Source organism: Anarhichas minor, unplaced genomic scaffold (genome assembly GCF_050575085.1).
Source record: "Anarhichas minor isolate MPS153535 unplaced genomic scaffold, ASM5057508v1 ptg000041l, whole genome shotgun sequence".
NCBI lineage: Eukaryota > Metazoa > Chordata > Actinopteri > Perciformes > Anarhichadidae > Anarhichas > Anarhichas minor.
Window position 1 is genome coordinate 1,225,714 of NW_027466487.1, and position 14,031 is coordinate 1,239,744.

The window sequence follows — 14,031 nt, forward strand, 5'->3', positions numbered from 1 at the left end:
TTTCGTGTCTTTCTTTTGTCGATACTGACCCCACCGACACATCAAATATATAGTATAGTAAATTATTTTATATTAAAAACTTTCTGATGAGGGTCCTTCAGACAGTCCTTGTGGGCACCTTAGGTTGTTATGTAAATGAAATACAGAAAGTAAATTAACAGTGTTATAGTTACAGAATAGTTTTCCACAAGAGTAAAATACACTTAATTAATTTTATATTTGGTGCTATGAGGATTGTGTAGTCATGTTATGAATAATTAGGATTCGGTATGAGGGATTCCAGTCCCAATTTACCAGATTAATGAAAGTGACGCTGCAGAGCATTTGTGTTCTTCCTCCAGACAAGCTAAATTTCACAGTTAAAATGGTTCAGGACATATGAACAGAACTATAAAAGTACTAATATTATGCAAATCTAAATGCCGTCGGCAATAAATGAAACAGAGCGTAGAACCCCATGAATATGCACCCCATGAACCGGTTATTTGGATAACTTATATGCATTTTAAAAGAAGGTGAAAGTAATGTAATGGCATGTGTATACACCATCTATAACAAGCCCCCTGTGTAGTCTAATTTGGAGCTGAACTTCAAATGTGATTTAAGTGTGCAGACTAAATCATTTTTACTTCTTTTTTTTATCCACTTGTGTCAAACTGCACAAGTAAGGGGCAAATAAATGAGGTTCCACTCAGTAAAAATTATTTTAAAAAAACACAACTAAGTCTTGGTGCTAGTGTAGAAATGTCATATTTCTCCTTGTGCATGTTGCAAATAATGCATTTGTAGATCTAGCTCCCGGGGAAGAGAACACCCACATATCATGCACTGGAGAAGCCGTTCTGGGCCGAAAGGCAAACGGGGTCCGAGTTTGTGAGGTTCTGTCCGAGGGGGGAGCTGAGGTAGGGGCAGGGTCTGTGTTATGTGTGGCCTTTCGCTCATCACCGCCTGTGGTGTGAAAAAAATATTTGGGGGCGGGGGTCTTGAAAGTGTGACCGAGTGAAGAGGGTGCGGGCCGGGCAAAGCGAGAGGAGGGAGCGGGGCAAGTGGAGGTGTGAAAAAAGGAGGCGGCCGATTGATGATTATTTGAGTTTGTCTTGTAAGCAGTAAACCAGGTGAGAACGGAGGAGGAACAACGAGTGTGTCAATCTAGTCCGTTTCCACAGAACAAGACCGCATCGTGTAATGTTTTTAGCAACGCGAGTGATGATGACCACAGCTAGCTGTTACACACACATGATGCAGCGCTGTGTGGTTGCGCGTGCATTCCTTGGCCGGAAGTGGATTCTTCTTCTTCTGTTTGTTTCCTTCAAGAAAGACAATGGCCCTGCAGCGAATCCAGCATGGAGTCCACTCACTAAACAAAGTCTGAATGTGAAATATCTGATTGTCAATTAGGAAATAAACAGACTGAGCTTCTAACGTGCTCCATGCAAAGTTAACAATTCATATTATTACACACATTTTCGTGTCTTTCTTTTGTCGATACTGACCCCACCGACACATCAAATATATAGTATAGTAAATTATTTTATATTAAAAACTTTCTGATGAGGGTCCTTCAGACAGTCCTTGTGGGCACCTTAGGTTGTTATGTAAATGAAATACAGAAAGTAAATTAACAGTGTTATAGTTACAGAATAGTTTTCCACAAGAGTAAAATACACTTAATTAATTTTATATTTGGTGCTATGAGGATTGTGTAGTCATGTTATGAATAATTAGGATTCGGTATGAGGGATTCCAGTCCCAATTTACCAGATTAATGAAAGTGACGCTGCAGAGCATTTGTGTTCTTCCTCCAGACAAGCTAAATTTCATAGAGAAAATGCCAAATTATTAATCACAATTTTCCTACATCGATCTTGATTCATACTTTCTGCATTTTTCCTACTTGATAACAGTACTCGACACCCTCCATGTCACTCCTCTTTACGTCCATTCTCTTCACAAACCAAATGTAGAAGCTAAAACATTTAAAATATAAAAACTTTCCAATCCAGGATTTAATCCTTTTGTTTGTGGTTTCTTTTTGCATGAATGAGTGCTCTATTATACAGATGAAGCTTAACCCTGAACTTCCCTAACAAGTACTGCTCAACACAACGTAATCAAAGGCAAGTTTTATTCAATCCAATATGTAGACATCATGGGGAAATTTCTATTTCTTTCCATGCTAAAACAGTGGATAGAGGTAGAAGGGCATGTTTGTTTTTGTTTTTTTAAACTTAAGACGCTGAATGTTAAGACACACAGGGACGGTTCTTTTTTTTGTACAAATGGACCGCATGTTTATTTTACAGTAGTAATGTAGTAGTAGTGATTTTCAGTCAATTATTGGGCCCCCAAAGCTACTCCGGTGGCCATTATCATAACAGAGGAGATGGGATTCTGTACTAAATCTACAGTTATGAAATTAAATCATTCAGTATTCACAAAAGATACATTGCATTGTACTCAAAAGTGGACTTCGCTTTATAAATATGGGTACATTCCAATCTGAAATAGTCATTCTGGAAAGAGATACACATTACATGGTACTCATCGGTTTACAGTAGGTGCTAAGTACTGCCACCCAGAATCTGTTTAAAATCATCAGTTCCTCTCGTCAATTTGATAAATATTACTGACAAATCTTCACATAAATGCAAGTTTAATTTATTACAAAATTCACTATTTGACAACAGTGTTGTCAATCATTTTGTAACGACACTTTCTCCCCGTTATCAATAATCACTGTTCAATTAACAGAGAACTCTTACTGTGAAATGACCTTTACATGTAACAGTCACATTTTGTTTACACTTACTATCGCTTTGGCGAAATTGACCATGTTGAGAACTTTACTTGTGAAATATTTGGACCCGGCCAATAGCGTTGTGACTACAGGTGCTTCCCAACATGTAGTCAGCCGTGGACTGTTATGTTCTGACGCACCCCCATCCTCTCCTCCTCAAAAGCAAACACTTAACTTTCTTTAAGGTATCTTAGAAAGAGTTGCTCTGTGTTTTGGGAGTGAGGTCACATGGTTGAGTCTACCTTAAGCACAAACTAGGCCTAGAATACCAAGACAGCAGACATGCAGACTGTACTCATAAAAGGCACACAGTATACTGTACATGAAGAAACAGTTAAAATGGTTCAGGACATATGAACAGAACTATAAAAGTACTAATATTATGCAAATCTAAATGCCGTCGGCAATAAATGAAACAGAGCGTAGAACCCCATGAATATGCACCCCATGAACCGGTTATTTGGATAACTTATATGCATTTTAAAAGAAGGTGAAAGTAATGTAATGGCATGTGTATACACCATCTATAACAAGCCCCCTGTGTAGTCTAATTTGGAGCTGAACTTCAAATGTGATTTAAGTGTGCAGACTAAATCATTTTTACTTCTTTTTTTTATCCACTTGTGTCAAACTGCACAAGTAAGGGGCAAATAAATGAGGTTCCACTCAGTAAAAATTATTTAAAAAAAACACAACTAAGTCTTGGTGCTAGTGTAGAAATGTCATATTTCTCCTTGTGCATGTTGCAAATAATGCATTTGTAGATCTAGCTCCCGGGGAAGAGAACACCCACATATCATGCACTGGAGAAGCCGTTCTGGGCCGAAAGGCAAACGGGGTCCGAGTTTGTGAGGTTCTGTCCGAGGGGGGAGCTGAGGTAGGGGCAGGGTCTGTGTTATGTGTGGCCTTTCGCTCATCACCGCCTGTGGTGTGAAAAAAATATTTGGGGGCGGGGGTCTTGAAAGTGTGACCGAGTGAAGAGGGTGCGGGCCGGGCAAAGCGAGAGGAGGGAGCGGGGCAAGTGGAGGTGTGAAAAAAGGAGGCGGCCGATTGATGATTATTTGAGCGCCTGTTACCATCGGCTGTTGCTGCAGCTCCTGTCCATTCCCGGGCTTGAGTTGCCCAGCGAGCAGCGTTCGGTTACTTTGGAAGCCCCATACTGGCGTTCCCAACCCGTGGCCAAAACGATGAGGCTCGTATTGAATGGAGATGGGAACCTTCTGTGCCGTGCCGTGACTCTGTACATTGGCCCAGGCGGATGACACCTGCTTTTGCTGCAGCTGAAAATCTTGAGTCCTTACTAATTTCTCAGGGTTTATAGTCTTTGGATTTCCCAGTGGTGTCGGTATGTCCCACAAGGTGCTACCGACCCCGTGAGAAACGGGAGTTGAAATTGACATAGCACCGCTTTGGTCTATTTGAGCTGAGGTGGACACACCCGCTAGGCCTGAAACCCACTGCTTCTGCAGCTCACAGCCGTTCCACGGCTTCTCTGGCTGGCTAACAGTCAACGGCATTACTTGAGGATTGCTAATGTCCCACCCTCCAGCGTCCTCTTTCTTAGGAGGTGTGGATGGCTCCCTTTGTATCGACACTGGGGCAACTGCCCATCTTGGCAGCTGAAGCTCTTGACCAAGCTTATTCAGAGAGCTCTGTGAATTTGCAAGCAGAGACGGTCTGATGCTCCACAAAGCTGCCCCATCTATGTAAGAAGGAATAGAAAAATCGTGAGGCAAACAGCTGGCGGAAGCGAGCACCGTGGACGCGTGTGTGTTGCCCCAAGTAACAGGCTTGTGCTGCCTATGCTGCTCCATCTCACTCACTGTCGACGTGCTGGATTTGTTGTTGGGCACGGCTGTCATGAGGGAGCTGACGATAGCAGCTGCACTCTCTTTCATGTGCAACGACTCTGAGCTCTGAGCAGACGTGGGGCCCGACTGAGTTGTCAAAGGGCTATCTGCCCAGCCCGGACCCCTCTGATGGTGCTGCTGCAGGACGGGCTGCGGTGGGCCGTCAAACTGGGTCTGCTGTGGAGCCGCATGCTGCGACGACGGGACGGGCATCACCTCTCCGCCGTCCACCTTCCACTGCACCGGCTGAGGCTGGAGCTCCGACAGCCACGGCTCCTTCGGCTGTCTGCCTTGCACGTCCGTGCGAGGCGCGAGCACGGGAGGCTGCGGCTGCACCACCCTCCTGTGCAACTCGGCGTCTCTCAGTGCAGAAACTGGATATGGAGACTGCTGAGGGCTGACCATCCCAGAACTTCCCAAAGGTCGAGACCAGCCCCACATGAGCCTCCCCCCTCTCCTCCCCCTGCTGCCTCTGCCTCTCATCCTAGCACCCAGCAGGGAAGAATTATACTGGCTGAAACCCTGCCGCTTGCGAGTGTGGATCTTCTGGTGCACGAGCAGGCTGCTGAACCAAGAAAAGCTCTTGTGACACTCGTCGCAGCGATGAGGTCGGTCCCCTGTGTGTGTGTTCATGTGATCCCGGAGCAGGTAGGCCAACCCGAAGCTCTTGTCGCACAGGTCGCACTTATGCGGCTTGTCACCGTTGTGCGACAACATGTGGTGCTGCAGTTGGGTCTCGTCGCTGTAGCCTTTGCGGCAGCTGGTGCAGCGGAATGGTTTCTCCTGATGCAGCTTTTGATGCGTTTTCATGTTCTGCAGGAAGGCAAAGTCCTTCCCGCAGTCGGGACATTTGTACGGCTTCTTGCCTGTGTGGATGATGAGATGTTGCTGCAAGTAGCTACCGAATCTAAAGCCCTTGCCGCACACTTTACACTGGTACGGCTTGTCCTTGGAATGTATGCGCATATGCAGCTCTAACACTGAGCGGTGGCGGAAGGTTTTTCCACACTCTGAGCACTTGTACGACTTCACACTGATGCCATCGCTTCTCCATCTCCCCTGTACATTCTCACTACTTAACGGAGTGAATTGAATTTTAGGTAGCGTTGCCGCCTTTTCTAAATGTTGTGCTACAGACTTGTGGACACTCAACAGGTGCATATTTAAACTAGATTCATCACGATAGACAGACGGGCAGTGGGGACAGGTGTGTCCTTTATCCCAGTCCTTGTTATTGTCCTTTGGGGGTTTGGGTGTCCTCTCCAGCGTCTCATACTCTGCCTCATGAACAAGCATGTGGGCCCTCAGGTTAGCCGGTAACAAGTAGGTCTGGGGACAAAGGGGGCAGTTGAAAGTGCGTTTCGGCTCATCGCTCTGGTGTGCGTTCTCTTTTCCCGGCCCTCTGACCGCCTCTTGTGCCGACGTCGGGGCTGCCTTGCCGGGCTGCTCGGCGGAGGGGTTGTTTTTGCTCAGTCTGTGCTGGCGGCAGTGAGCCTTCATGTTCTGGGCGAAGGCAAACTTTTTACCACATTCGGGGCAGCGGAAGGGCTTCTGGCCGGTGTGCAGGTACTGATGCTGATGGAGGAGGCTGCTGTACTTGAAGGTCTTCCCGCAGATGTTGCACAGGTGAGAGCGCATGTTGTCAGTGTGCTTGCGTCGGTGGTCCTCCATGACGGAGTAGTGTTTGAAAACTAAGCCGCACTCGGGGCATTCGTAGGGTTTCAGGGCGGCGTGACATCGCTGGTGGTAGCGCAGGGCCAAGCTGTTGGGGAACGCTTGACTGCACTCTTGGCACGTAAAGATGCTCTCCTGGGAGTGGAGCATCATGTGCTTCGTGACGGACACCTTAAACTGGAACTCTTGGCGGCACAGCGGGCAGTGGTAAGGCTTGTCTACGACATTGCAGCAGATGTGGTCCCTCAGCTTGTCCACTGTGGAGAAGACCAGCTCACATTCTGCACATTTAAAGCGACCCTCCGCCTTCGTTTGCATCTCCTTCTTCGGGGTAAGGAGCAGCTCCTCCTTCTCTTTATGTTCATTTCTGTGTTTGATGAGGCTGCTGCGGTGCTGAAAGGTAAGGCCGCATTCTTTACAGGTGAGGGGCATGAGCTCGTCACCTTGCGAGTGAAAGTGCCGGTGGAGGTTGAACGTCTCGCGGCGGGTGAACCTCTGGCCACACTCCTTGCACACCAAACGGCACTTTTTGGGCTTAGCTGTCGAAGTGGCGTCCTCTTGTCTGTCTCCCTGCTCCTCATCCTCCACCACGTCGACTTCTCCCACCGGCCCCGTCTGTGCGCTCCTCTCACCGGGATGCGATGTTTCCTTCTTATCGATCTCCTCCGCGTTAACGGTCATTTTATCGTCAACGTGCGTGTCCCGCTGCGTCCCTCCAGCGCTCTCTGTGGCATCACTGGGGTCTGGAAGAGAAACGCACATCACAATAATAACTTAGCGAACAGATATTAAACAGTATGCAAACCCATCCAGATAACTGCACGCGACGCGCACATCTTCCCACGTTAGGTATGGATCACAGCCCGAGGGCGGGAAGCTAGCCGATATTGTTACGGTGATAACATTTAGCAGAGTTGACTCCTGTACCGGTAGTGAGCGCTACAGCTCAGGTTAGCCCGGAGGCTAAAGCTAATCGTAAAAAAAACATTAACAACGTTAGCATACCGCACTCATCATTTCCCCCCGTGTGTGTTTTCGCCTCCTGGTCGTCGTCTTCGGTTTCGGACCAGTCGAAAGCCCGTCGGTCGCTGCCACGAGCCTCGGCCATTTTTTCAGCCGTTGTTAAGTCCTCCAGTGAATTGCATGTCGTTTTTTCGGCTCCGGCACCGGACTCGACACTAACCTCAGAATGGCTGGCAACACAAGAGCCGTCGTTACCCACACTCTGCTCATCGGCGGGGCTCCTCGCGGGTTTATTATGTGTTGCCTCGTCTGTCTGATTTAAGCCGCATCCTGACTCCACCGCATCGGTCTTCTCCCCAGATGTTTCCACCTCCTCCGCAGGGGATTTCTGTCGTTTTGGAGACTCCAACGGGTCTACGGCGGCCATGTTTCCCCCATGCACCCCCTTGTCCAGAACACACAAGGATCATGCTAGCCTAGCCCAGCCCGAACAAGCAATGTTTCCGGTCAACTCTTTCAAAATAAAACAACTTTTACTGACAACTACATTTGGTTCACGTCTGAAATTTCTACTGCTGCTCTGGTTTTGTTTCTACACAACAAACGCTCTCTTCACAACATAAGTGAATCTAAAACATAACCATTGCATTCACTTTTTTTATGCTATGTGACAAATCCACAAGTGATCGGGTGAATATATTTGCAGTCCACGTCTGACTTTTATTAAAGTTTAGTTACATTTCATCGGAACAGTCGCTATCTACAAAATATAGATTGTGCAAAACTACGTAGATGATGGCCATATGTTGTTTCTTTGCAACTATCTACAAACACATTCATCATACTGCATGCAAGATTCGAATAAATAGCCCCTACATACTTATGTATGCTTTTAAATTTCAGAAATGCATGAATTGAAGTCTGATGCCTACTGTGATGTTTATGTCGGAAGGTTTTACTGTTTTTCATCAAAAACTGTCAAGACTTTAAAATGTAACACGGCTGTCTTAAAACACACTGAGCAGAACACAGTCTAACTTTATTGTCCAACCAAAACAGGAGAAGACTTTCTCATGAAATTGTTAAAGCACAAGCATACATTAGCAGGTAAGTACAATAGCTGTATAACTACCATATATGGTAACAACTGCAGATAATGAGTACTTTATGACAATGTAGTTAATCAGGAGAATTGAGACAGTACTGAACTAGTAAGAGCATCATGAGCTTTGCAGTTCGACTGCATGGCATGGACAGTGACATGCATATTAAACATCAGCACCTACAGTATGTTGTTCTCTGGGTATTAAAGGTCCCAGGAGTGAAGTTGTCGCTCCACAAGGCAGGAAGTCTTTTAGCATTTGTCTGAGGAACCAAGCTAATGTTAAGGCCACCCTATTATCTTATGCGTCTAATTTCTTTTTCCACTTCAGTCCTCTCCGAAGACAAGCTAACGTGTTCTGAAGTAAAACTCCAAATAACACTTTTTTTTTACAGTAATACTGTAGATAAAAATTTCTTGTCACATTTTGAAACACCAAATATGCACGACGTGCACTTTGAGTTTCTAAGTGCTTTCTCCTCAGCGCCGTCTCCTGCGCCTGTGATCGACAGCTCTCCCCCGCCGAGGCCTCTGCACACTTCCATTCGTGTTGGTGGGCGGTTCAGAGGGACAAGTGCCATGTATGTCAGGGGACGATGGTGCAGGAACCACCGCCACAGCGGACTGATTATTCGAATGCTGTGTGACTTGTGGCTGCTGCTGTATTTGTGTTTCGTGCTGTTGTTGTACTACATGTTGCTGATGCTGATTTTGTGTTTGCAGTGGTGCTTCAATCCTCTGTTGTTGCTGCTGCTGCAGTGGTTCTGTGTGTTGTAGCTGCTGCAGTGGTTCTGTGTGTTGTAGCTGCTGCAGTGGTTCTGTGTGTTGTAGCTGCTGAGCTGGCTGTAAGTGCTGTTGAGATGTTTGCGATTGGTGTGCTTGTTGTACACGATGTTGCTGTGGTTGTTGCTGGGCCTCAAGCACTCCCAACAGCCTTTGCAAGAGAACATTGTTTTGTTGTAGACTGGATGCTAATGTCTCTTGCGAAGCGACAAGTGTTCTCATGTCCTGCCTGAAACCGTCTCCAAACTCCTGCAGACTCCTTTCTACCCGGTTTCCCAGTTGAATTGCTGCCTCCCCTAACCCTCGTAGCTCATCTTCAAGCCAGGAGGTGCGCACAGGGGCTTCAAGAGGACCCTGGTGTGCTCCAAGTGAAGGCTGAGGACTACTGGGCTGGGGGCTGCCATTGAGGAAAGGAGCACTGTAGAGGGGGGAAGGAGGCAGCCATCGTTCTGATGGAGGGTGTGGTCCTATGCCCAGACCCAGTCCTAATCCCAATTTATCTTCCATGCTGTTCTCTCCGGGTTCACACTCAGATTCTCCCATCTCTCTGTCTTGCTCAGGATTGTCCTCATCTTTCTCGAAACCATCTCTCTCTGATCCTTCCACTCCCACACCTGCAAAAAAATATTGGAAGTGAACAGAAGTAGATATTAGTTGCATGTATAGAATCAACAACAAAAAAAAGGTAATTTATTTAATTTACCTGTATCAGAGTCAGGGAAGCATGGGAAACTGGGCTTTGGTCTGGTGCTTTGCTTTTGCCTGGCCTGTGAAAGTCTGGGGCTAGTCTGGGAAGGACGGCCAAGCATCGAGGCTCCTCTGCTGGACGGCAGGTAACAGCTGCGGTGGCGAGCATCCGCTAGCCTGCCTCCGTTGCGTCTCTTCAAATCGTCCCAGCGCTTTTTTACCTCGCGAAGGGTGCGCGGGACTCTGGACACAGCATTGACTCTCTCTAGGATTCCTGCCCAGATGCGCTCTCTCTCCCGCCGCCGGAGCCTCCCCGCGGGACCAAAAAGCTCTCCTTCACACCGAGTGACTTCTGACACCAACACCTCCAGCTCTGCTCCACTGAAACGACTCTTTCTTTTTCCTGCACTGCTAGCAGCCAGCGCAGCTGACATAGCTCTGTCTGTAGAGAGAGAGAGAGAGGTGAGAGAACAGCCCAAAAGGGAAAGAAAAAACACCAAGTGAAGCTAAATGGTACAGAGCATTAAAAGCTAAAAGCATAATTTATCTCAGTCTTCCTTGATTGATACTGGAGCTAAATGTTTCTTTTGGTAAAACAAAACACTGTAGCTGTTTGCAGATTTGCACAGATAAAATGTGTCAATGCGTATTAAATAAGTATATGTGTACTGTTGCCATTAGGAGACATGCTCTGCAGCCCAGTTTCCCATAATGGTCTTCATCTCATTCAGGCTTACTTTGTTCAATGGACAAGAGTTCATCCGAGGACATGCCGGGTGCCATGATGTTGGGATGCACCACTACCACGTTGAAGGGGAGTCCCCCAGGTAATCCACTGCTCTGGTCACAGCTACCCTCCGAGTCGTCATCCTCCCTGGGGAAGCCGTTTTCTGAGGCTCCCCCTCCAAAGGGTCCCTCCGGAGACTCCACTTTGATGTGCATGGGAGGTGATTGCTCGTACAGCAGCCCCCCTTCCTCGTAGTACTCAGTCATGGGTCAGACCTGATTTACAGCAGAACTGACTGGTGGGCCAATTCTGATACTGGCAGCGGCTGCCCCATTAACACGAGTTCAAGGTGTAACTGAACCTCCTGCTAGAGACATTACAACTCTTCAGTATACTGTATGCGATGATTATGAACCTACTTTGACTACAGCTGCCACCCACACGGATTTATGAGGAAATATGGAGTTACAGCACCCTTAAATTCTGATTTTTACCAGTAATATTCAATTGAATCAAGACATTGTTGCTGCTTAGTGAGAGATACTACCATATTGTCTAAGTAGAGCATAAAGTCCATAGACCTTTATGGCTAGCTACAGCCACTTAAATCCATTTCTATCACTTTCATTTATTCTAATATGTTAGTGAAAACATAAATACACGGTGTAAGAACACCTGGAGCAGACTAAGAGCTACATCGAAACGTCCAGTTGTCATACAGTGAGATGCACCTTCAAGGCGGAGAACCGCCTCGAGAGCTGAAATAAAACAACAAAACATAACACTGTTTACAACTGTGTAGCATTTTATAACAGTCTGTCCGTTTTTATTACTGTCGATGACTTCTGTATTCTGTCGCATCGATGCGCATTTTTTTCTGCACCACATCCGCAACGGTTGCGCATTCCGCATACATTAGGTGCTGATCTTCTAACTAGCTGTTAGCTAACAGGCTACCACAGTTTGGGGTAAAGCTGCCTTTTGAACTGCCAACGATAGCTGAGCGGACAGGATCAAAAAAAAAAAGAAAAAAAGCCAACGCATTTGTATGTCTTACCTCATAATAACTGCACATGGGAGACAAAACAAAACCAAAACACAATTGGTGCAGCTGTTAGCTCAGCAGCCGATACACAAACCGAAGACAGTCGCATGCTATTGACGTCACTGAGGGGGTCTGTTCAGGACCAATCAACGTTTGGAGATGTTAGCCAATGTATCTGAGTTTAATGTACACGTCCTATAGTTTCCTCACATTTCTGAGAAGTCTTATCAGTAAATTGACAGGAAGATACGAGTCATTTTGTCCTGACAAGGAAATAGAGACAGCAATAATGTTTCTACCCCTCAAATCAATTATTAATTGGTCATTATTAAGTCATTGGACAGCAGATCAGACATTTGTTTAGAGGCAATTCAACATGTAGAATGAATAGATGAATTAATATTTGATTGGCTTTAAATAAATGTATCTGGTAATCAACAATAAACTCAATACAACAAAGAAAAGTCAAATATAATCCCCTATAATCTTTCTGACTTAGACTATATGACCTATAGACTTTCTGACAAGTGTCTAGAAAATTATCAGGAGTTCACTTAAGATTGAAGTAGTAAATCATTTGAGTTAGTGACAATAATAATTACTGACAATGCAATGGGTAGTAGATTTGCATAGTGCAACATGCCTTATAATGACATGTTTATGTCTAATAGCACTGCATTAATTAAAATTCATACAATTATAATCAAGAGTATAAAAAAACACTATAATATAACCTTGGCCTGTCTTTGTGTTTATATTTTCTATTCAGTAATTAATGCAATATACTATTACTATTTAATAATACATTCATTAAAATAAATGTATCAAGATTGATAGCTGCATATGTATCTGTATCTGTATCTATCCGCTAAAAAATGAAAGACTCCACATGTTCTCTTGGGCCAGCTGCTGTTTCCCAGGTGGGATAATGTTTAATCTTTGTGCAAGGTGCATGGAAAAGTCCTTGAGAGAGAGTTAGATAAAGAATGGTCTGCCTGTATATAAACCCATCGCATCTGCTCCTGTTGTGTGTAGATTCTGTCGGTGCATCATGAAGTACTTCATTATTCTGGCCCTGGTTGCTGCAGCCTGTAAGTTCTTCTATTTGTGGTGATACAATCTAAATGTATTTTTCCATGGTTTCCAGGGGCAGTATTTAAAGCTTTTTTTTTTAAATAACTCACTGTTTGTGTTACAGATGCTGCTCCCATCAATGATGATAAGATTGTTGGAGGCTACGAGTGCAGAAAGAACTCTTTGTCCTACCAGGTCTCTCTGAGCTCTGGCTACCACTTCTGTGGAGGCTCCCTGATCTCCAGCACCTGGGTGCTGTCTGCTGCTCACTGCTACAAGTCGTAAGCAGAGACGTTTGATTTTGCATACACACATTAGGTTCACAGTCATACTAAAATCATTGTTAGTGGTTTAAAATTGGCGTAATTTTCTTTCAAAATAAAATACAATCTGAGCTACTGACTGCCCCAATTACAGGTGCAACGTCAAATTACTTACATGTAGTTTAAGCCTCGTGTCTCTCTCTCTCTCTGCAGCCGCGTGCAGGTGCGTCTTGGTGAGCACAACATCGCTGTCAATGAGGGCACAGAGCAGTTCATCAACTCTGCTAAGGTCATCCGTCACCCCAGCTACAACAGCCGCAACCTGGACAATGACATCATGCTGATCAAGCTGAGCAAGCCCGCCTCCCTGAACAGCTACGTCCGCGCCGTGTCCCTGCCCTCCAGCTGTGCCGGCTCTGGCACCCGCTGCCTGATCTCTGGATGGGGCAACCTCAGCAGCTCTGGAAGTCAGTAACACACTGCAGTCATAGGTGGAAAATAGCTTTAGTACATAGTGGGGTATGCACATTTACATGTATTGTCTATCTTCCTCTCTAGGCAACTACCCTGATCGTCTGATGTGCCTGGATGCCCCCATCCTGAGCGACAGCAGCTGCAGGTCTGCCTACCCTGGACAGACCACCTCCAACATGTTCTGTGCTGGATTCCTCGAGGGAGGCAAGGACTCCTGCCAGGTACGAGCTAAAGTCATCATCGCTGTTTCTTAGTGCAACAGACTTTTGAACACTTCAGCTTACACGTTGTCCTTTCTATCTGCGTCCCATCAGGGTGACTCTGGTGGCCCCCTGGTGTGCAACGGTCAGCTGCAGGGTGTGGTGTCCTGGGGTTATGGCTGCGCCCAGAGGAACAACCCCGGAGTCTACGCCAAGGTCTGCAACTACAACGCCTGGATTCGCAACACCATGGGCTCCAACTAAAGTCACCTCAGTCCTCAAACCTGCATATGCCTTCAATAAAAAGAAAGATCAAATACATCTCATCTAATTGATTTCTTGGCAGAGCAAAACATATTGTACTTAAACTTATAAATTTGGACTTTAAAAAA

General features: G+C 45.8%; 3 protein-coding genes across 4 annotated transcripts; 1 reads left to right on the forward strand and 2 right to left on the reverse strand.

The window, feature by feature from the left end:
• Positions 1-2,111: 2,111 nt before the first annotated feature.
• Positions 2,112-7,752, reverse strand: LOC142969575 (uncharacterized). The gene is made up of 2 exons (XM_076109545.1): positions 7,327-7,752; positions 2,112-7,064 (listed from the first exon to the last, which is right to left on the reverse strand). Exons 1-2 carry the CDS (start codon positions 7,709-7,711, stop codon positions 3,520-3,522), a joined length of 3,930 nt encoding a protein of 1,309 aa, XP_075965660.1. The 5' UTR covers positions 7,712-7,752; the 3' UTR covers positions 2,112-3,519.
• A 227-nt stretch (positions 7,753-7,979) lies between these two features.
• On the reverse strand, positions 7,980-11,748 carry LOC142969587 (uncharacterized). 2 transcript variants are annotated; one of them, XM_076109567.1, is made up of 4 exons: positions 11,641-11,748; positions 10,594-11,341; positions 9,873-10,298; positions 7,980-9,783 (listed from the first exon to the last, which is right to left on the reverse strand). In XM_076109567.1, the coding sequence occupies exons 2-4, from the start codon at positions 10,847-10,849 to the stop codon at positions 8,867-8,869; spliced, it is 1,599 nt and encodes a 532-aa protein (XP_075965682.1). In that variant the 5' UTR covers positions 10,850-11,341; positions 11,641-11,748; the 3' UTR covers positions 7,980-8,866. The 2 variants fall into 2 exon arrangements, with proteins under 2 accessions (XP_075965682.1, XP_075965680.1); XM_076109565.1 differs by having other exon boundaries at positions 10,594-11,739.
• Positions 11,749-12,679: 931 nt separating this feature from the next.
• On the forward strand, positions 12,680-13,921 carry prss1 (serine protease 1). Its single transcript, XM_076109595.1, has 5 exons — positions 12,680-12,719; positions 12,827-12,983; positions 13,179-13,432; positions 13,524-13,660; positions 13,754-13,921. Exons 1-5 carry the CDS (start codon positions 12,680-12,682, stop codon positions 13,901-13,903), a joined length of 738 nt encoding a protein of 245 aa, XP_075965710.1. The 3' UTR covers positions 13,904-13,921.
• The last annotated feature ends 110 nt before the right edge of the window (positions 13,922-14,031 follow it).

What these genes read in the sequence shown, in the direction of transcription:
- LOC142969587 (XM_076109567.1), bottom strand. Translation starts at nt 10,849, where the DNA reads ATGACTGAGTACTACGAGGAAGGGGGGCTGCTGTACGAGCAATCACCT. An exon ending in ACTCTTGTCCATTGAACAAA is followed by an intron (nt 10,299 to 10,593) that starts GTAAGCCTGAAT and finishes CTCTCTCTACAG; the next exon opens with ACAGAGCTATGTCAGCTGCG. An exon ending in CTTCCCTGACTCTGATACAG is followed by an intron (nt 9,784 to 9,872) that starts GTAAATTAAATA and finishes ATTTTTTTGCAG; the next exon opens with GTGTGGGAGTGGAAGGATCA.
- prss1 (XM_076109595.1), top strand. Translation starts at nt 12,680, where the DNA reads ATGAAGTACTTCATTATTCTGGCCCTGGTTGCTGCAGCCT. An exon ending in GGCCCTGGTTGCTGCAGCCT is followed by an intron (nt 12,720 to 12,826) that starts GTAAGTTCTTCT and finishes TTTGTGTTACAG; the next exon opens with ATGCTGCTCCCATCAATGAT. An exon ending in GCTGCTCACTGCTACAAGTC is followed by an intron (nt 12,984 to 13,178) that starts GTAAGCAGAGAC and finishes CTCTCTCTGCAG; the next exon opens with CCGCGTGCAGGTGCGTCTTG.
- LOC142969575 (XM_076109545.1), bottom strand. Translation starts at nt 7,711, where the DNA reads ATGGCCGCCGTAGACCCGTTGGAGTCTCCAAAACGACAGAAATCCCCT. An exon ending in GGGGGGAAATGATGAGTGCG is followed by an intron (nt 7,065 to 7,326) that starts GTATGCTAACGT and finishes TTTCTCTTCCAG; the next exon opens with ACCCCAGTGATGCCACAGAG.